Source organism: Eumetopias jubatus, unplaced genomic scaffold, assembly GCF_037043125.1.
Source record: "Eumetopias jubatus isolate StellerSeaLion01/CBP00866 unplaced genomic scaffold, mEumJub1_p1.0 scaffold_5, whole genome shotgun sequence".
Classification (NCBI taxonomy): domain Eukaryota; kingdom Metazoa; phylum Chordata; class Mammalia; order Carnivora; family Otariidae; genus Eumetopias; species Eumetopias jubatus.
In genome coordinates this window covers 108,743,228-108,765,409 of record NW_028274811.1, presented here as the reverse complement: position 1 = coordinate 108,765,409, position 22,182 = coordinate 108,743,228, and the positions used below count along the sequence as shown (strand labels likewise).

Genomic DNA, 22,182 nt, shown 5'->3' with positions numbered 1-22,182 from the left:
CCAATTTTCCCAGCACCATTGAATAAAGAGACTTTTTTCCATTGCATTTTTTTTCCTGCTTTGTCAAAGATTATTTGACCATAGAGTTGAGGGTCCATATCTGGGTTCTCTATTCTGTTCCATTGGTCTATATGTCTGTTTTTGTGCCAGTACCATGCTGTCTTGGTGATCACAGCTTTGTAATATAGCTTGAAATTGGGCAACGTGATGCCCCCAGCTTTGTTTTTCTTTTTCAACATTTCCTGGGCAATTTGGGGTCTTTTCTGATTCCATACAAATTTTAGGATTGTTTGTTCCAGCACTTTGAAAAACGTCATTGGAATTTTGATCGGGATGGCATTGAAGGTATAGATTGCTCTGGGTAGCATAGACATTTTAACAATGTTTATTCTTCCAATTCATGAGCATGGAATATTTTTCCATCTTTTTGTGTCTTCTTCAATTTCTTTCATGAGTGTTCTGTTGTTCTTAGAGTATAGATCCTTTACCTCTTTGGTTAGGTTTATTCCGAGGTATCTTATGGTTTTTGGTGCTATTGTAAATGGAATAGTTTCTCTAATTTCTCTTTCTACAGTTGCGTTTTTAGTGTATAAGAAAGCAACTGATTTCTGTGCATTGATTTTTGTATCCTGCCACATTACTGAATTGCTGTATGAGTTCTAGTAATTTGGGGGTGGAGTCTTTTGGGTTTCCACATAAAGTATCATGTCATCTGCGAAAAGAGAGAGTTTGACTTCTTCTTTGCCAATTTGAATACCTTTTATTTCTTTTTGTCTGATTGCTGTTGCTAGGACTTCTAGTACTATGTTGAACAATAGTGGTGAGAGTGGGCATCCTTGATGTGTTCCTGATTTTAAGGGAAAGGCTCTCAGCTTTTCCCCATTGAGGGTGATATTCGCTGTGGGTTTTTCATAGATGGATTTTATGAACTTGAGGAATGTTCCCTCTATCCCTATACTCTGAAGAGTTTTAATCAGGAAAGGATGTTGTATTTTGTCAAATGCTTTTCTGCATCAATTGAGAGGACCATATGGTTCTTCTCCCTCCTCTTATTAATGTGTTCTATCACATTGATTGATTTGCGAATGTTGAACCACCCTTGCATCCTGGGGATAAATCCCACTTGGTCGTGGTAGATGATCCTTTTAATGTATTGTTGGATCCTATTAGCTAGGATTTTGTTGAGGATTTTGGAATCCATATTCATCAGGGATATCGGTCTGAAATTCTCCTTTTTGATGGGGTCTTTGCCTGGTTTGGGGATTAAGGTAATGCTGGCCTCATAGAATGAGTTTGGAAGTTTTCCTTCTGTTTCTATTTTTTGAAACAGCTTCAGTAGAATAAGTATTATTTCTTCTTTGAATGTTTGGTAGAATTCCCCAGGGAATCCATCAGGCCCTGGACTCTTGTTTTTTCGGAGGTTTTTGATCACTGCTTCAATCTCGTTACTGGTTATTGGCCTATTCAGGTTGTCAATTTCTTCCTGTTTCAGTGTTGGCAGCTTATAGGTTTCCAGGAAGGCCTCCATTTCATCCAGATTGCTCAGTTTATTGGCATATAGTTGTTGATAATAATTTCTAATAATTGTTTCTATTTCCTTGGTGTTAGTCGTGATCTCTCCCCTTTCTTTCATAATTTTATTAATTTGGGTCCTTTCTCTTTTCTTTTGGATAAGTCTGGCCAGTGGTTTATCAATCTTATTAATTCTTTCAAAGAACCAACTTTTAGTTTTGTTGATCTGATCTACTGTGTTTCTGGTTTCTAATTCATTGATCTCGGCTCTAATTTTAATTATTTCTCTTCTAATGTGTGGCTTAGGCATCGTTTGTTGCTTTTTCTCTAGTTCTTTAAGGTGTAGCGTTAGTTGGTAAATTCAGGATTTTTTTATTTTTTTGAGTGAGGCTTGTATGGCTATGTTTTTCCCCCTTAGGACCGCCTTTGCAGTATCCCATAGGTTTTGGACCGATGTGTTTTCATTCTCATTGATTTCCATGAATTGTTTAAGTCGTTTGATTTCCTGGTTTACCCAAACATTCTTGAGCGGAGTGGTCTTTAGCTTCCAAGTGTTTGAATTTCTGCCAAATTTTTTCTTACGATTGAGTTCCAGTTTTAAAGCACTGTGGTCTGAGAATATGCAGGGAATAATCTGTCTTTTGGTGTTGATTGAGACCTAATTTGTGACCCAGTATGTGGTCTATTCTGGAGAAAGTTCCATGTGCGCTTGAGAAGAATGAGTATTCTGTTGTTTTAGGGTGGAATGTTCGGTAAATATCTATGAGGTCCATCTGGTCCAGTGTATCATTCAAAGCTCTTGTTTCCTTGTTGAATTTCTGCTTAGATGATCTGTCCATTGCTGAGAGTGAAGTATTGAGGTCTCCTACAATTAACGTATTGTTATCAATATGACTCTTTATTTTGGTTAACAGTTGGCTTATGTAGATGGCTGCTCCCCTGTTGGGGGTATAGATTTTACAATTGTTAGATCTTCTTGTTGGATAGACCCTTTAAGAATGATATAGTGTCCTTCTGTGTCTCTAATTACAGACTTTAGTTTAAAATCTAATTTGTCTGATATAAGAATCGCTGCCCCAGCTTTCTTTTGAGGTCCGCTGGCATGGAAGATGGATCTCCATCCTTTCACTTTCAGTCTGGATGTATCTTTAGGTTCAAAATGAGTCTCTTGTAGGCAGCATATGGATGGGTCCTGTCTTTTTATCCAATCTGCAACCCTGTGCCGTTTTATGGGAGCATTTAGGCCATTCACATTGAGAGTGATTATTGAAAGATATGAAATAATTGTCATCTTGTTGCCTGTGAAGACGTTGTTTTTGTAGATTGTCCCTGTAAATTTCTGTTGTATATCACTCTTGGGGTCTTTCTCCTTTTATAGAACCTCCCTTAATATTTCTTGCAGGGCCGGCTTAGTGGTCACGTATTCTTTCAGTTTCTGCCGGTCGTGGAAGCTCTGCATCTCTCCATCCATTCTAAATGAAAGCCTTGCCGGATAAAGTATTCTTGGCTGCATGTTCTTCTCGTTTAGTACCCTGAATATGTCTTGCCAGGCCTTTCTGGCTTGCCAGGTCTCTGTGGATAGGTCTGACGTTATTCTGATGTTCCTCCCTCTGTACATAAGGAATCTCTTCCCCCTAGCTGCCCTTAAAATGGTTTCCTTGGTTCTAAGATTTGCAAGTTTTACTATTACATGCCGGGCCGTTGGCCTGTTTTCCTTGATCTTGGGAGGGGTCCCCTCTGCCTCTAGGATGCAAATGTTTGTTTCATTCCCCAGATTAGGAAAGTTCTCAGCTATGATTTGCTCAAGTACATCTTCTAGTCCCCTCTCTCTCTCCATTCCCTCCAGGATTCCAATTATTCTGACATTGGAACACTTCATGGTGTCACTTATTTCTCTGATTCTATTTTCATGGATTCTGAGTTGTTTTTCCCTGGCCTCCTCTTTTCCCTTTTTATCTATTATATTGTCTTCCAGGTCGCTTATTCGTTCTTCTGCCTCAGTTACCCTAGCTGTTAGATTATCTAGATTGGATTGGATCTCATTGATAGCATTTTTAAGTTCTGCCAATTCAGCTTTCATTTCTGCCCTTAGAGACTCTATGTTGCCATTAATTGATTTCTCCATTCTAGCCATTGTCTTCACAAATGCTAGCCTGAATTCCACCTGCGACACCTTGGTTATATCTGCATCCATTTGTAAATCTGCAGCATAAGTCATAATCTCTGAGTCTTTTCTATTTTGGGGGCTCCTCCTCCTAGTCATTCTGTTGATGGGTGTTTGAGGGAATGTATAAAGTCCAAATTATTGACCAGAACCCAAGCAAGATGCACCTGTTTTTTTGGGACCTTAGGGTTGCTGGCCCCTTGTTTTCCCAGCCTGTCTTCTGGGGGAGGGGCCTGCCGCGCTGTTACTCAGGCAACCCTGTTTGGGCAGAGCTGCCCTGCCCCCCTGTGGTGGGGGATGGGCTCCACGGGAATCAGTTTTTGGGGCTTTTGTTCTCTGGCAGCTTTCCCTGGTGGCTTTCCACGTCTCTTCCCCGAGTCAGAGCAGAAGAGACCATTTCCAACCCTCTGCCTCAGAGCAGAGAGACCGCAGTCTGTTTTTCAGTGAGCTCTCAGGCCACACTGTCTCCGTTTCCGTCGGTGCTGCTATAAACTGCAGCGGCCTGGGTTGTGCGCCCCTCTGCAGTGCCCCCAGTCCTGCCTCCAGGTCGGAGCACGTCTCTGCCCTTTGTGCTTCTAAAACCGCCAGCCGCCCCCAGATCGCACCCCCGGCCCCACCGCTCTGGGTTTCCACCCCAGGGGCTGCCCTAAAGTCCTTTCCCCACCGCTACCGGTCTGCGAGTCTGTGCCCTGTCCCCAGCGCGCGAGGCTGTTGCTCACTGGTGGTGTAGGATCCCCACGGCCAGGCTCCCTCCCGCTGCCGTTTATCCTCCGATATCTGCCCGCAGAACCACGGCTCCCCGCTTCGTACCTCGAAACCAACCACCTGCGATATTCTGTTTGTAGAGATCCAGATCTTCTTACATCTCAGACTGGTTTTGTGGGTGCTCAGAGTGGTCTGGTAGATAACCAGCTCATTTCCGGGGACCAGTTGAAATAGGGTCCCCTACTCCTCTGCCATCTTTCCTCTACACCTGGAACATTCTCTAGAAAGACCTCATGGGAGCAATATTTCTTGAGTTCTTCAATGTTGATAACAGCTGTGTCCTTTATACTGGAAAGTCAGTTTTGCTGGATATAAAATTCTTGGTTCATATGTTTTTTCCTTGAGTATCTTGAATATGTTACTTACTCCCATTTCTTCTGGCATATGGTGTTACTGTTTTTTTTTAAAGATTTTATTTATTTATTTGAGAGAGAGAATGAGACAGAGAGCATGAGAGGGGAGAGGGTCAGAGGGAGAAGCAGACTCCCTGCTGAGCAGGGAGCCCGATGTGGGACTCGATCCTGGGACTCCAGGATCATGACCTGAGCTGAAGGCAGTCGCTTAACCAACTGAGCCACCCAGGCGCCCCCTGGTGTTACTGTTAAAAAGTCTGGTGGTGATCTAATTTTCCTCCCCTTGTAAGTACCTTGCCCTTTTATTGTTCAGATACCCAAAAGGATACTTCTTTCCTCCCTCCCTCCCTCCCTCCTTCTCTTCCTCCCTCTCTTCTTTCTTTCTTTCTTTCTTTCTTTCTTTCTTCCTTCCTTCCTTTCTTTCTTTCTTTCTTTCTTTCTTTCTTTCTTTCTTTCTTTCTTTCTTTCTTTCTTTCTTTCTTTCTTTCCTTCCTCCCTCCCTCCCTCCCTCCCTCCCTCCCTCCCTCCCTCCCTTTCTCCCTTCTTTCCCAGTACATTTGCTGGATTATGTCTTAGGGTTGGTCATTCCAGATTGATATTCTTAGTTAGGCAGTGAGCTCTTTCTCTCTGCCATCTTTTATTTATTTATTTATTATTAACATATAATGTATTATTTGTTCCAGGGGTACAGGTATGTGATTCATCAGTCTTACTCTCTCTGTCGTCTTTTAATCAGTGAAGAAATCCTTCCCCAACTCATGCCTCTAACCCCAACTAATTAATACCTGCACAGTGGTTCTATCCTTGGACCAGTGCCTCGTAAGGAAAATCAGACCACCGAGATTGGCACAGACTCACCAACATATACTGGTTAATTATGTGAAGGAAATATGGTAGCTTTATCAAAATTTGGGCCCTGGCAACATGGCAAATGGGGAAAAGAGCTCTTAGGTAAGCAGTTCTAATGCTTGCTACAATAAGGAGTGTTGTGATTCATTAATTATATCTCTCACAGACATAGGGCAGAGATACAATGTTTTGTCCTGTATTCGTTGCACCTGGTACAACCCTTTGGTTAAAAGAAAAAAAAAATGCTTTCGTATCTCTTGTCTCTACTGTTACTCAAAACTATCCTTGATGTAGGCAGTTCAGAAACTCTCATCTTTATTTTATAGTAGTGACATGGAGACCCAGAGAGGCAGTTGGAATCACACAAGATCACACAGCTAAGGATGGCAAAGCAGGGTTTCCTGACTGTGGATCTTGTATGCCTTCTACTTTCCCATACTTTACAGCTCTGGTAGTCTGGCTGAAAACCAGATTTCTTTTCCAGGAGAGGGACACTAAAAAGGAAGCTGGGAGGTTACCAAGGCTAAACCTTGTCAGTATCATAGTCTGGTCAAGACCTTATCCTCTAGGGAGCCTTTCTTCCTCTTCCTCCCCCCCCCCCCCCGTTTTACCCTCACCCCCCTCTTCCAGCCTCCTCTGCTTCTTCTCCTTTAACAGCTTTATTGAGACATAATTTACATACCATAAAGGTCACCCTTTTTAAGTTCAGTTCAGTGGTTTTTAGTGTGTTCACAGAGTTGTACATCCACCACCACTAAAAGTCTTCCTTTCTTTTTTTTCTCTTTTTTAAAGATTTTATTTATTTATTTGACAGAGAGAGCGAGCACAAGCGGGGGAGCTGCAGGCAGAGGGAGAGGGAGAAGCAGGCTCCCTTCGAAGCAGGGATCTCCACACAGGGCTCGATCCCAGGACCCTGGGATCATGACCTGAGCTGAAGGCAGATGTAAAAGTCTTCCTTTCTTAGTACCCCTTCTAATTTTGCTTCTGGAGTGGAGAGGCTGACAGAGGAAGAGGCTGGTGATGGCTTCCTGAGGTCCTAGATCTACTTCCTTCTTGGGGGCAGCAAATGCAGATTCCTAGAGGGGCTCTGGGGGCCAGTTGCATGAGCGATCCCTGCCAAGTACGAGAGTGGGGCAGGTTGGGAAGAGAGCAGACGGTTGGAGAGCGTGTCCCCCCTCCCCATCTTGAGGGGCATCCACTGGCAACTCAGCGTCTGCCAACTGCTGCCATGTAAGAACACAGGGCTAGGTTGCCAGGCCTTGTGGTTATTCAAAAGAAGCTGGACATCTGGATCTTTAAAAGAACTTTCTGGATTTTTAGTAGTTGGCAAGATATGTTTGTATTGTTTTAAACAGGGTTGTGTGTTGTCCCTTGTGGACTGGAGGTGACTTTCGACCTCCAGTTTGAGACTTCTTTTCATTGATTTGATTTATCTCATTTTATTTCATGTATTCCCATTTATTTTGCATTCATTTCTTCCTTGTAGTTATTATTATTTCATATTACCAAGTAGGGGAGGTTTTCTCAGTGCGCAGTAGGGGCCAGCTGTTGGAAACTGAGGGCCAGATCAGCCCCCAGAAGCTCCATTAGTGGAATATAATTGTGTTTTTCAATGGGAAGACTAAACAGTGCTGTGGAAGAGAGTGGATTGGTGATGCACTTGATCATCAGATATCTGGTTCACATATTTATCTTCAAGCACAGTCGCACTGTTTGGACAGGATGGCTTGACTTCCCCCTTGTTTCATCTTTCACCACAGATGTTTTCGATGTTAGCACTTCTGCATGGGCTTCAACCGCCGACTCCTGAACCCAGATGCTGCCATCCTCCCCCACTCCCTTATCTGTGCCCTAGCAAAGGAAAGAAAGAACCCTGTTAGGGCAGTACTTCGCTGTGCCATCCAGTATCTCTCTGGTTTTTATACAACCCTGTGCAGTTATCACTCCCATTTTAGACATGTAGAAATAGAAGCTCAGAGAAGGTTAGCAGTTGCCCAAGGCTGTTTATCTGGTTAGTTGCAGAGTCAGTTTCAAATCCCATTTGCTGAACTTCAAAACCAATTTCTTTTGACTTCTTTATGCTTTCTTGCCCTTATGACTGTACTTTGTTTTTTAAGATTTTATTTATTTGAGAGAGAGAGAGAGAGCACATGCACACAAGCAGAGGGAGGGGCAGAGGGAGAGGGAGATAATCTCCAAGCAGACTCTGTGCTGAGTGCGGAGTCTGACACGGGGTTCAATCCCATGACCCTGAGATCATGACCTGGGCTGAAACCAAGAGTCAGACGCTTAACCCTGAGCCACCCAGGCGCCCCCGACTATCCTTTTATCTGAGTAGAATTGTCTGACCCTGGATCTAAAGTTGAATTTTAGAGGTTAGAAAGCCCCACTTCATCTCTGCCTTCCTAATAGTCTCTATTTTTTTTTTAAAAAGATGTTTGTATTAGGACTCTTTTGGTTGCAAGTGACAGAAATTCTTCTCAAATGGGCTTAAGCAAAAAAGGGACTTTATTGGAATATGTAAGTAGAAAGACTGGAGATGTACTGCCTTCAGGTGTGGCTGAATCCTGGGGCTGAGAGGTCTCCTGCGATCTCTGCTCGGAGCTGGGTTGCTTCTCCTCGGGCTGGCTCTCCCCTACATGGTGGCAGGAGGCCTCCCAGAGCTCCAGGCTTCCTTCCTTCAGCTTGGTAGCAGCAGAAAGAGAAAGGCTCTTTTTTGATCTTTTTAATCAAAGTCACTGAGCCAGTCTCTGTGTCGACTCTGGGCCATGCACTTGTCTTTAAGCCTTCTATGGTTGTCAGGAAGATACCATACACTTTGTATGGGTCAGGCCTCCACTTGTGGAACTGAGAAAGAAGCCAGCCTCCCTAAACCCTGTGAACGGATGCTGGGAGAGGGCTGGCTCCTCAAGGTGAGAGTGTAGGTTCTAGAAAAACAAAGGAATGAAGACCAAGAAGACAATTGCCTGCCTTTATATTTAAAACAACAGATATTTTAATGTTTATTGAGTTTCTTGAGGACCAAAAAAAAAAAAAAAAAAAAAAACACTCCTAACAGGGATCCCTGCTTTCCAAGAAAGAAGGGCCAAATGCAGAATTTTAACACTGCTTCAAAAACAGGTTATCTGTTATCAGCAGTTCAGATATTCTCCTTAAGAAATAAAAGAACCATGGGGACATTTGCCAAACCCACAGTTTTCAAAATAGAAAAAGAAAGGGCAGGCTTTATTTTCCCATGCATAACTAATATATGTACATGCCAGTTTCCTGAGGTCTTAACACAACTTCCTGCTAGAGCAGTGCTTCCTTTATCTGACATCATTAGGCAGCAAGGTTTTCTGGATGAGTGAGATTCTGCAGATGTATTTGTGTTTTTAAGCTTTAAATCTGTAAAAAAAAAAAAAAATTTTAAAGCACTTCTTTGTACTAACAGCATACACTGATACATTGAATATAAACATTTCCTAAGCTATTTATACACTGTGCTTCTAGAAGTTAGGGTGTACACCAGTAGGTATGAGAACCCACAGAATTAACATGACTCTTCTTTTCTGGACATGATTTGGGGGTGGGCGACTGTATAAATGACTGTAACATTTATATGAAAATAATCATGAGTACATTAAGGAAGAGAATGCAAAATTCTCATGAATTTTATGGGTGAAACCAGAGTTGATTCAATCCCCAGCCAGTTTCCGTCTTTCCCTCCCCTCCCCCTTTTGCCTCTTCACCAGTGTGTCCAAGCTGCAGTGCTTTCTTCTTCAGTGTGTATTGTCTTGAGCTCTTGTCCATCACCACTTGGTCTTTACTTTATTCTAGGAATAATGGAGCATTGCCAGGAAAAGCCAGACAGTCAAGCTTTTTAAAATGAATAACATTAGAATTCACACATAGACCTAAATCAGACTTGGCATAACAGGGATTCTGTTATTTTTCTATATATATTTTTCATATTTGAAGATCAATCCAAAATTCCAATTATATTTCTCTCAGATGGTGATTTTTTAAAAATTAGATTTAGTTTGGAAACTTCTTTTTTTACTTTTTATTTTGAATAATTTTAGATTTACAAAAAATATTGCAAAAATATTCCTTTGTACCCTTCACCCAGCTTCCCCAATGTTGACATCTTATACAATCATAGTACAATTATCTAGACCATGAAACAATATTATTTTTTTTAGAGAGGGGGATGGGGCAGATGGCGGGGGAGAGAAGGAATCTTAAGCAGACTCCACACTCAGCTTGGAGCCAGATCCAGGGGTCAGTCTCACAACCCTGAGATCACAACCTGAGCCGAAATCAAGAGTCAGACACTCAACCAACTGAGCCACCCAGGTGCCCCATGAAATGATGTTATTAACCAATCTACAGACCTTATTTGAGCCTTGCCATTTTTTCCCACTAGTATTCTTTTTTCTGTCCCAGGATCCTATATTACATTTAGTTGTCATATCTCCTTAGTGTCCTCCAATTTGTGACATTTCTTCAGTCTCTTCTTTGTGTTTTCATGACCTTGACACTTTGAAAAGAATAACCAATTATTTTGTAGAATGTCCCCCAATTTGGGTTTGTCTGATGTTTCTCACGCACGTGGGTAAGAACACCATAGAAATGACAGGTGCCTTCTCAGTGCATTATATCAGAGGTACATGGTGAGTTATTACCCACCGTGTTAAGATGATGTATGTCAGGTCTCTCCAATGTAAAGGTACTATTTTTCCCTGTGCAGTTAGTATTATCTGGTAGAGAGATACTTTGAGACTAATATGAATGTCCAGTTGTAGGACATTTTTCTTGAAAGGATGTTTTTATGTTAAAGCCTGGCACTGGGGTGCCTGGGTGGCTCAGTCAGCTAAGCAGCTGCCTTCAGCTCAGGTCATGATCTCAGGGTCCTGGGATCGAGCCCTGCGTCGGGCTCCCTGCTCAGGGGGAGTCTGCTTCTCCCTCTCCCTCTGCCCCTCCCCCCAGCTTGTGCTCTCTCTCAAATAAATAAATAAAATCTTGAAAAAAAGAAAAAGAAAGAAAGAAGGAAGGAAGGAAGAAAGGAAGGAAGAAGGAAGGAAGAAAGAAGAGAAGAGAAAGCCTAGCACAGAAAACAGGTAGAAGTGAGTTGTTTCCATTGAAATGGATGGATGTAGGATGGGGTTGGCAGCCCAGCAGTCTCTACCTCCTTCCCTCCCTAACATAACCCCTGGTCACCTCTGTTGAATGATAGGCCTCTGTGGAATGCTGTTTGAAAATCATGGCTCTGGACTGTGGTTTTTGGCTTTTGGCTTTTATGATACTTACATGTGCAGTGGGAGCCCCTGTACTCAGAGTATTCCACAGGATGGTATTCTTTCAAACTGAAATTAGCAAAATCAGATTTAACTTAAACAGCATTAAGTGTAACTGATGCCAATCAGCAAACATTTATTTAGCATCTTCTGTGTGGCAATTACTGCACTAAATCCAGGGAATATAAAATTCATAGAACACAATCCCTGCCCATTAATCTTGTATCTTGTCTTTCAGAACAGTGAGAACTTTATAATCTAGACTGAAGGAAGAACCATGATGGAAGAAAACAAACGAAAAATATTTGGCTTTTTTGGGGAAAGATACTTGAGGTTTGGGGGTTGTGTTTTGAGTGAGTAAAGAAGCCACTTTGACCTGAGTGGCCATCATGTCTTGGTTAAAAGCAATTACTTTCCTTCTGAGAAGCATGTTTACTTTAGTGGGGGAAAAAAAAAGAGAAAGACCATTCTAACCCCCTTAGCCCCCCAAAAAGGAGCCACCCATTGGTGCCTTTGAGTCTCCTTCCCATATTTGAAAGACTCCAAATTCTTGTCCTTCATGGATGAGGTGTTTGAGCTGTCCGTAATTACATTATTATTCCAGACACTGTCTGAACGCTTCTTGCTGAGGAGGGAGGATTAGGCCGAGGAGGGAGCGTGCAGCCAGTCATCTGCCCCACGCCTGGCAAAGGAGATTATGCCTCTGGAAAGGAGGTTTCTGGCTGAGGCTTTGTTACTTAATTAGTCTCCTGTCTCTTTTCCCTTTATGACAGTGGCAGGAACCAGGACGCACCCCCATTTAGATGAATGCAAATGCCTCTAATGAGGTTTTATAATCGTTCATTTTAAACAAATCAGAAAATTGTCAAAACCACTGGAGTCACAGGGAATTCAGGGGTAGGAAATAACTTTTAAAGGCATATGTTTCTCAAGGGAGTATGGTAGCAAATACCATCTCTTTAAATTCTGTTTAACATGAAGCCTTTATTGACTGTTCATGATGGTTCTGCACAATTTAATGCTCTTTTAAGTGAATATTATTTAGCTTCTTCGTGCAAGTCAATGTGGACTTGTGGATCTGTAAATTTAGATGCTGATCACAACCAGAAGTCAATGTATAAAACGGTTACAATTTAATTAACTGGTAATAGATCTTATGCAATGTCAGGTTAAAGGGAATGTATAAATATTGCTTTATGAACCAGCCTCTGCAGAAAGTGTAGACACCGGCCATTCTCTCTCCTCTCCTTCTCATGGGAAGAGTTATGGGATGGCCCTATTAACTGCCAAGGAGTATGAGGTGGGGTGGAGGGGGGTGCTCATTATTAAACAGCTGTGTCCAGCCAATCAGCCTTGAAGAGTTTGACTTCAGAGTCAATAAAAATTCCTGACACTGTTAATTTCATTTTATGAGACACCACCGAAATGCATCAATTCATGCTTTGTCTTTGTCTTTTGATGGAGAAATGAATAGAGAAAGTTTTGAGAGCTCATTGAGTAGATTTGAGCAAAAGAGCAAGCATTAGTTCAAGCTGTTCACCTTGCAGGTGGGGAGACAGAGAAACTGAGCCCCAGCAAGAGGGGGACTGGACTTTTAGCACTGTCCAAGAGTGCTACATGCAGCTGCTGAAGCCAAGGACCTCGGGGAGTTTACTCAAAACCTAACGTCCCTCAGCAGCCTTGCCCTGATTTCTTGTCTCTTTAGGAGATGAGGCCCGTGGGCACTGGTATTCATTCACTGGGCAGCTCTGTGTTAAGCACTGAGGGGAAAAGCGTTCTGTTGCCCTTCCTCCACCAGCAAAGTAGGCCCCAGGTGAGAGCTTTATTCCTGCTACATGAAGCATATCTGCTCCACCCTAGAAGACCTCGAAGAGCCCTGCGTGAGGACTAGGAGTCACGTGGTCCGTGAAGGCCACCTGAGGCCAGCCACGAGCCACGAGCCCGGATTCGAGGCCCCTGCGTGGACTTCCTGCTCACATTTTGTTGTTGTAGCTCATTTACTCGTCCTCCCCACCCAACTAAAAGCTCAAGAGGGAAAAATCCTTCTTACCTAGCTCACTGTTGTGCACCCAGGGCCTAGCGCACGGCCCCTGGCGCACGGTGGGTGCTTCGTGATGATTCAAGAATGAGTGAATTCACCTCAGATCTGTAAACCTTCACCTGCAAAATGGGCGTGATCCCTTGTTCCCCGTCTACGCCATGAGGGGACAAGTGAGCTGACACTTGTGGAAGAGCTGTAAAAGGCGCCGCACCAAAGTGAAGAGTCAGTAGCATTGTTGCGAGGCCACAGCCGTGTTACATTAGCTCTTCTTGCTACGATCACCCTTTGACAAGAGCACATCTGAGTTATTGGCCAGTAACGTGAACTGACAGTGTCGTGCCTAGGATGAGAGACTCCCAGCGATTAAAGAAACCTCACGTGTTCCTCTCCCCCCACATTATAGATTAGGGAGGGCCCAGAGAGGTTGATCTACCTGCCTCATGTCATGCAAGGAATCTGTGGCTAAGCCAGGAGTAGGTCCCAGGGTCCCTGATCCTGTCCCCCCATAGCTCAGTGCTTCAAGTCTTCATTGCTGTTGGAGAAGCTGTGGCGAATTTAATTAGCTACAGTCTGAGATGTGATACATGTCAGAGCTCATTACTGTGGTGGAGCTGGTGGGTATGACTCCATAGTGCCATCCCCTGTGGTAGTTCAGTGCCCCCAATTAACTCCAGCACTCACAACAGCCCGGCCGGAGCTTCAAGGCAGGAGCCCAGATTCCTCAGTGCCCCCAGACATGCTCTCCTCCATCTCAGACTAACCTGCTGCTTTCCCTGAAATGCCTGCTGATGCCAAACAGAAGCCTTAAGGTGTCGAGAAGCATTTCCCACTTAAGAGTCACAAGATCATTTTGCTCGGCTCTGACCAAAAACCCGTACAAGGCTAGTGAGCTCATCAACCCAGAAACTGCTCCCAAGTTTTTGATGCAGTGAGCAAGAGAAAGGTGCTTTAGGACCCACCAGGATCAGGGATGAATACCTTCTCTGGACTAGACTCTGTTCTTATTCTAATTTTAATGTCAACATCAGGAAAGGCAAAAGAAGGTTGGGGAACAGGTCCAGATTAAAGAAAACAAGAGTAAATACAATGCAGAATCCCTGATTGGATCGTGGTTCAGGGAAAAGATAAGGGTAAAAGCACTTTGGAGACGGTTAACAAGTGTTGGTGAGGAAGTAGAGAAATTCGAACCCTCATGCATTCCTGGTGAGACTATAAAATGATACAGCTGCTTTGGAAAACAGTCCCTAGTTCCTCAAAAGGTTAAACACAGAGTTACCCATGTGACCTAGCAATTCCACTCCTAGCTGTCTACCAAAAGAAATGAAAACATACTTCCACACAAAAACTAGTACGTGGATGTTCGTAGCAGACACAGGGTGGAAACAACTCAAATGTCTATCAACTGATTAATGGACATACAAAATTTGCTTTATCCATACTGTGGGAATATTATTCAGCTGTAGAAAGGAATGAAATACTGACCCATGCTTCAACATGGATGAACCTTGGAAACATGATGCTAAGTGAAAGAAACCAGCCACAAAAGGCCACCTATTATATGATTCCATTTATGTGAAATGTCCAGAAGAGGCAAATCCATAGAGACAGAACATAGATTAGTGGTTTCCAAGGGCTGGGGAGAGGAAAGAAATGGGAAGTGATTGATAATGGTACAGAGTTTCCTTTTGAGGTGATGAGAATGATCTAGAATTAGTGGTGAAGATGGCACAATTTTGTGAGAATATTAAAAACCCATTGCATTTTACCATTTAAAAGGGTGGATTTTATGTTGTGTGAATTATATACCAGTTAAGAAATTAATAAAAATAACTTGGTTGGGGGGCACCTGGGTCGCTCAGTTGGTTGGGCATCTAACTCTTGATTTCGGCTCAGGTCATGATCTCAGGGCCCTGGGATGGAGCCCCACATCGGGCTCTGTGCTCACCAGGGAGTCTGCTTGAGGATTTCTCTCCCTCGCCTTCTGCCCTTCTACCCTCTCTGACTCTCAAATAAATACATCTTAAAAAAATAATAATTTGGGGGAAATTTTGAATACAGAGTGAGTATTGGATAATAGTTTATATCAGTGTGATAATGGAATTGTGATTATGTAAGGGAAAGTTCTTTTGCTTGAGAAATGGATGCTGAAGTACTCAGTGGTCAAGCATCATGATGTCTGCAGTTTATTTTCACATGATTCAGCAAAAAACATATAGAGAGGTTGGTGAGCAAGTGTGATAAAATACTAAAATTGGTAAACCTAAGTGAAGGGTATACTGGTGTTCTTTTTATTATTTGTACAACTTTCCTATTGAAATTGCTCAAAATAATAGGTTGGCAAGTAACATTTTTTAAAGTGAGGTGGAAATGTTACAATACCAAGGGACAGAGACAAGTAAAAAGGCTTTTTGGCTGTCCCCCTTGACCCTTTAGTCTCTCCAGGACAAGGCTAAACAAACACTTGTTTCAGCCTTCCCTGGAGGAAATTAATTCCATTTCTGAGCAGTATAGGCCCCCTCTCAGCTCGTAGGGAGTGCCTGAAACCACAGCCAAACACTGCAGGCCCACATGTCATCTGCCAAAGAGGAGACTTTCTTCTGACCTCCAGTGGGCAGAAGTGACAGCCAAGAGAACCTCCACTCACAGCTCCTTCCCCGACCTTATTCCAGGGGTGGGGAGGAGTCCTGGTGAGCAGACTTTTATCTCTCTTCTCTAAGGGAAACACTGAAAAACAGTCAGCAAGTATAATTTCTGAAGACAAAGAGTCCTCAATGAGTTTTCCAAACCTTGCATGTCTTCCCTTGTTGGCAGTATTTATATTTTGGCAAGAGATATGTGGAGCCTTCTGGTAACTTGTCCAGTCCCTTATTTCTTATCCCACTCCCCAACATATGAAAGAACCAGCAAAGGTCTCAGGTAGTCTTTAGGCTCATGAAGGAGAACTTGACCACATCACTTCCAGAACAAATGGCTAGAACCAACAGTGGAGAACATCAGACCTTGAAAGAAAGGGACCTCCTTGGAAGGTGTGTTGGAGCCGCTTTATTTCCTGATGTCAATGAAGCCTTCCATGAGAGAAATCACTGCTCTCACACCTTGTGCCCACCCTGGAAGTATATTCAGGAACATATACTGCAAAAGCTTTAAACCAACAACTGCTTTTATAGTCTGCAGACTGATTTTTCAATGTGCAGATTTGCTATAAATTTATAGAGTGTTTTGATTCTAAATTCACAATGTGCATCTTTAATGGCTCCAAGTTTGGATAATTTCATGCTGTTTATATCCTAGCAGCAATGGTTTGTGCATATTTCCCAAGCTATTACCCTCCTAGGAGAAGAGTGAACAACCTCCTTTTACAAAAGACAGTCCCATATGTCCTGGTTTAGTGTGTCTCTCTCCAAAGATCATTTTGTATTGAGATGCAAGGAGAGCATGACAGCTGGATGAGGCACCCACCCCAGTTTGTAGGCATGTGGGTTTGTGGGTTTCCTGGATCCTCCTGCCCGGCTCCCAGATGGCCCTGCATTTGAAAATCACCAATTAGGCACTTTGCAGTCACCTGGAGTTTTTCTACTAAGACATTTCTCAGCTTCATTAAAAACAACAACAACAACAACTTTGCCCACCTCCCTCTATTCCCATCAGGAAAGAACTTTGTTATTAACATGATGAGAGTCTTAGAAAAAGAGCCGGGAATTTGCTGTCCAGGAGTTCATCCTGAGATGGTAATCAGAAATGTGACATGGATAGGATGTTTATTGAAACTTACCCCAAAAAATTTTATTGTAGTAAAATATATATAACATGAAAAAACATAATAGTGGAAAATTGGAAGCAATTAAATGTCCAGCAGTAGGGGATATGATTCACCCATGTAATAGAATATAATGCACCCTTTGAAAATACTTTCAAAGAACTTTTAATAATAGGAAATTTCTCTTGACACAATGACGGGTAAAGAAAGCTGTTTCCAGACTTCCAATTAGGTCTTCAGATTTCAGATTTCAGACACATGCACTGAAACAAGATAAAAAGGGTAACCACAGAATTATTAACAGTGGTTATTATTGGGTGGTGGGATTATGGAGGATTTTTTAAATTACATTTTTTATTTTGAGATAATTATACATTTCACATGTAGTTGTAAAAACATTACTAAGTCCTGTGCACCCTTTTTCCCAGTTTCCTGTATTTAAATTTTCTTCTCTGTGCTTTTCTCTTTTCAAAAAAAAAAAAATCTACAGTCAGGGAAAACACAATTAGGGACTCATTAAAAACAACAAATTTATCCATCCTTTTGGAGAACCTAACTCCAGATTGTAACTGATCTATCTTCCTTTTTCCTGGACCCCATAGCCCATTGCCTGGCTTTTTGGTCCACCTGCTTAGCACCTGCTAATATGGTAGTTAATCAGATCTTTGCCTATGAATGGACTTTCATGCGGTAGATTTCTTGTTGGAATAACAAGGCATACCTTCCAGAAGCATCAGTAAGTTTACTCAAAACTATTTGGAGAAGAAAGGAAAGAAACACATTACTTCTATAATAAAGTTAAATTAAGACATCCACATTATGGAGAGGAAAGTAAGATTTGAGATACGATGAATAAGATAAAAACAAAGTCACAGAGAAGCATTGCTAATGCACATTAAAGAAATGCTTCTTGAATTGAATCACGCCGTCTGGTGGATATCAGGGAACACCCAGCACTGTAGGAAATCATGGAGAAGGAGCATGACTGGAGTCACTCTCCTTAACTTCTGAAGAAAAGATTTAGATTTTCTCTTTGTCCTAGTGCCACGTCTTGCTGGAACGTACGCTACTGGGAGGTCAGGGGCCCTGGGTTGGATTCTTGACCCCAGCATTGACCTTTATGGTAGCCTGGCTGAACGTCCCGTCTCTAGGCCTCCTTTTTCTTGCCAGCAGAATGAACTGTTCAGCCCCGAGCATCCCTATGGGTCGAGATGCTTAGGTCAGTCAGCGTGAAGCGTGTGACTTCCCAGGCTTCTCAAACCCCCTGCATCTAAGAAAGCACAATGCACAGTGAGCCTGCAAGGGCTTTAGCATCCTTAGAAGTTAGTCTTCATTGATTTGGGTCTTCCTCTGCCTCCTCATGACCCTTCCTGTCAACACCTCTTTTTTGTCATTAAAAAAAAAACTCAAGTGAAAGGTCGTAGAAACTGATTAAATGGAGACCCTCCTACCCCCCCTTTTTTTTTAACTTTGTCTTTTCCCTAAAGATTATCTTGGGGATGTCAAAAGCAATTTTTATAGGCAAGTTGGTCTTTTACAAAAGGTGTGTTTGCAAAGCATGAAATTAACATTTTTGCTCAGAGCCAGATAATTGCTTAAAACGTGACTTTCAGCAAGTTTGTAGCTGGAGCAGTTATTAGCAAGGTCAGGTGCTTTATGCAGTAATGCAATCATCAGACGCCACCACCAAAGCCAACTTGGCCAAACATCTTGCAGGGGAACAGGTGTTCATCCATGAGATCATTTCAGATGTCGGGAACAGCATAGTCCACCGATACCGCAGTCTGCCAAACACCGCTGTATCGCAAGGCCACCCCACCCGTGGAGCTTCAGACTCCTACAAGCCCACTTGTAAGGTTACACCCCCAGAGGGGCTGAGGAAGTTCACCAAACAATGTCCAAGCACGAGAGGGGTGGCTTCCCCTTCAGACAAGACAGCACATTTGGATAGAACCAGATGCCAGAATCCAAAGGGAAGAGACAATAGAGCAGACAGATTTGGGCAAACAGCTTGCACATTTCAGTAGCAATTTAGGACATCCTTAAGTTCGTAAAGGTGACAAAAGAATATTAAGTTCTATCCAGGAAAATCTCCTTAAGGAATCATGTAGGTGTGTGATTTTGGATTTGCATTCTTATTGGTAATGTTAGGTGGTATAACAGGTCAACCCTGAAATGTCAGGGTTGTAACCCACAGAGATTTATTTCTCACTCACAAATTACACTCTGGCCTAGATCTCCAGAGTACTCCAGAAACGAGAGGTGGAAGATGGAATTATTGAGAGGTTCCCATGGAACTTAGTTAAAATTCATTTGGGAAAATATGAAGAATCTGAGATGTCTTATCTTTTTGTGGCTCAGATCCATGTTTGTGGAGAGAACATTCTCCCTTCCCTGTGCTCACCCACTGGCAAAGCTTATACTCTGAAACAAAGGGAACATATTTGAGATGTTTTCTACTGCCTGGCTGGGATCAAGTTTTGCAGAGTAAAGAGCACAAGCATTGGAGTCAGACAGACCTGAGTTCAAGTCCTGGCTTTACCACTTGCTATATTTGTGGCCCTGGGCAAGTTACCAAACCCTTGTAAAATTTTAGCTACTGTCTGCAACTTGGGGATAATAACTGTACCCACCTCAGAGGGTTGTTTTCAGGATAAATGAGATCATACATCGAGAGGGCCTTGTTCCAGGGACTAGCACATAATATGCACCCATTCATCCATTCAGTTTATTTAGTGGACAGTGTTTGAGCACCTTTGTGTCTGCTACACTGCTAGGTGAGCCAGAACAATGCTACCCCTGCCCTTCTGGAGCTTATCGTGCCGGCACAGATATATGCATTAATTAAAGAACCACTCCGAATAAAGGTCTGCTTGCTAACTTCATGCTCTGAAGAATAGGATCGCTGGGTCTGCCAGAAGCCTTGACTGAGAAGTCAGGGAGAGCTTCTCAGAGGAATGGCATCTGAGTTAACGTGCTTGAGTGGGACCAGGGTGTGACAAGTGTTCTTGAGGAAATAGCATGTGCAGAGGCCTCATGGCAGGAAAAAGTGGGGTGTCTTTGAGGAACTCAGGAGAGTGGCCAGAGCTCTGAGACCAAGGGGAGCATGGTGTAGGATGGGCTGGCACGGTAGGCGGAGACCAGGCCACGCAGGATCTTGTGAGAACGTTAAGGAGTTTGGTTTAATCTTAAGAATGATGGGAAATCATTGCAGGTTTTTAAGCAGGGGCTTAAAAATGATTAAGCTCAATAAATGTTAGCTGTTATTGTTCCTTTCCAGGAACTTTTGTGTTACATCCCAACAATATTAGCTCTCTTATTGGATTCCATGAATACATAATTTTAAAAACAACAACCCTGGAGATTCATTTGGTGGTCTGAAGGAAGGATCTGTAATGTGCCAGAGCCACTTTGTCCATTGTGATGTGCTTCCTCCTCTGTGTGGGATCAGAAGGACTCAAAAAGCAACCCGGACCCAGGACAGAAAGGTGAGGCCATGGGAAGTGGAGCAGAGCCAAACTGGATGTGGCAGGGACTTTGTCAAGTTTGCTGAGCCAGATAGGCTTCCACAGCCGAAGCCAGGCCACCTGCAGGCCTCTGACAGTGAGGGGATGCAGGGCGATAGGAGAAAAAGTGGGAGCAGGCACGGGCCAGGAGACAGGACATTGGGATATCTGTGGGCAGGGAACTTAGGGCCAGACTGGCAGGGGGCAGAAGGAGGGGCTCGGGCCAGGGAACTAAATGGGACGCCCAGGTGAAGGTGGCCCTTGTCTGAAGGAAGGAGAGAGTTCGGGCACTGAAGCTCCTGTAGGAAGGCCAAGTGTCTGACCCACATGAGGATGCTGACTCCCCAACTCTGGGGTCCAGTGACCCTCCTCTTTCTCCTGTCAGAGGCCACACTCATCCCCAAAGCTGGGTGACTTGGCTGACGTCTCTGGTGGGGGTCAAGGGATCCCAACTCTCAGAACATATTTGTTTCCTCCCTGTGTGACTGCATTTGACTTGCGCTGCTCTTGTCAGCTATCTGGCTCGACGCCGGGAGCTCTCCTGTCTAACAAAAGCTGTGTTCCCCATCTTTCCGCCTTCACTCACTCATCCATAATTTCCTGTGGTGAATCCCGAAGTTGGAACAGGATAGCGTGCCTTCCTCATGCCAGGCTTTGATCTGGCTCCAGTCTAGTTGTGTGACTGGAGAACCAGTGACAGAGTTAACCGAACTTAGCATCATTTTCCCTAAGAACAAGAGCAGGGCCAGACTGAAGATGGCCTGGACCCACAGACTCAGCAGACTTTTTACAGACAAGAAGCAGATGGGGAGAGTGATTTCCACATCCTCAGCTAAACAATGTGAGAGACCACTGGTTCCATAGCTTCAGAAGGTGATGTGGCCACTTCCACATGTCTGTCCCTTCATAACCACAGAATGCTTTCATATATGTGGGGGGGGGGGGATCCCCCTTGAGCCTCCATACAGCTGATGAAGACTCTGGGGCAGGTGTTATCCTCTCCCTTCTTTGGATGAAGAAACCGAGGCCTGGCCAATAGGTACTCTGCTCGGGGTCTCACGTGAAGTCACAGCTCCTGGGACATCACGAGGCCAATCGGGATTCACCTGCTGGGAGCAGCTTGTGTTGCTCACTTCTGTGCCTTAGAGAGAGAGAGAGCCAGAACTCGGACTGGCGCCATGACTGAGGAAATGCTAGCCTGGACAGATATTTAAATCCTGTAAATGAGGTTACATATAGAGCAAATAGGGATCAGTGTGGGGCTTAACCACAGAGTCGTGGGCTTCTTTAGATGATCTGGCTGCATTCAAGCTTTCCAAGTCCAAGAGCTTGTGTGGGTGTATCTGTCTGTCTCATGTGTCCATTTCTATCTGGCAAGGAGGCTGAAGTTAATATGTCTATAAATTTTGTTTCTTTGAGCCCTGACATATTTCAGACAGTGTTCCAGTAAGTGCCACGTGTCCAGTGGTCCGTGACTCCTTTAGGAAAAACTAAAATGCACACCAAGAGAGGAAAGAGTTGAAAGCCAGAAATGCAGGTAGAGGCCACGTGCCGATTCAGGTTACCCTACTGAGTGTGTTTCTTAGAAAATAAGTCCCCCACAGTATGAAGACTGAGTGGCTTCCCCCCTCCTCCGCCTCTTTCTTGTGTAATTTTTAAAAGCATGACAAATGAAATGGGGCCTATCACATATGAGACAGCTGTTTGCTCAGGTCTCATGCCTTCCTTTTGGCTAGCCTGAATGATACAACTTATAATTATGCCCTGCCTGGCAATGTATTTTTTTGCCTTCTGAGTGCTAGCCGAAATTTCTGGGCAGGTGAACGCCATTGACAGGGAACCTCTCTTTTCCCACCTTGGTTCCAGGTGGCCTCTCTGGGGTGCTCTTCCCACCCACACGGGCCTCCAGGGCTGAAATGACTTCAGTCATTTCACCGAGAAGGGCTCCCCAACTTC

General features: G+C 43.6%; 1 protein-coding gene across 3 annotated transcripts in view; it reads left to right on the top strand.

The window, feature by feature from the left end:
• Nucleotides 1–22,182, top strand: part of GALNT10 (polypeptide N-acetylgalactosaminyltransferase 10) — a 223,617-nt gene that overhangs the window by 59,213 nt on the left and 142,222 nt on the right. Inside the window, exon 1 of one of the 3 annotated variants that reach the window (XM_088023490.1) lies at nt 20,024–20,208. The exons of the other annotated variants lie outside the window; for them this stretch is intronic. Within the exon in view, the coding sequence (XP_087879616.1) occupies nt 20,116–20,208 (93 nt within the window). The 5' untranslated portion in view covers nt 20,024–20,115. Of the gene's footprint in view, nt 1–20,023; nt 20,209–22,182 lie in introns of those variants that run through there. 3 annotated transcript variants of the gene reach the window in all.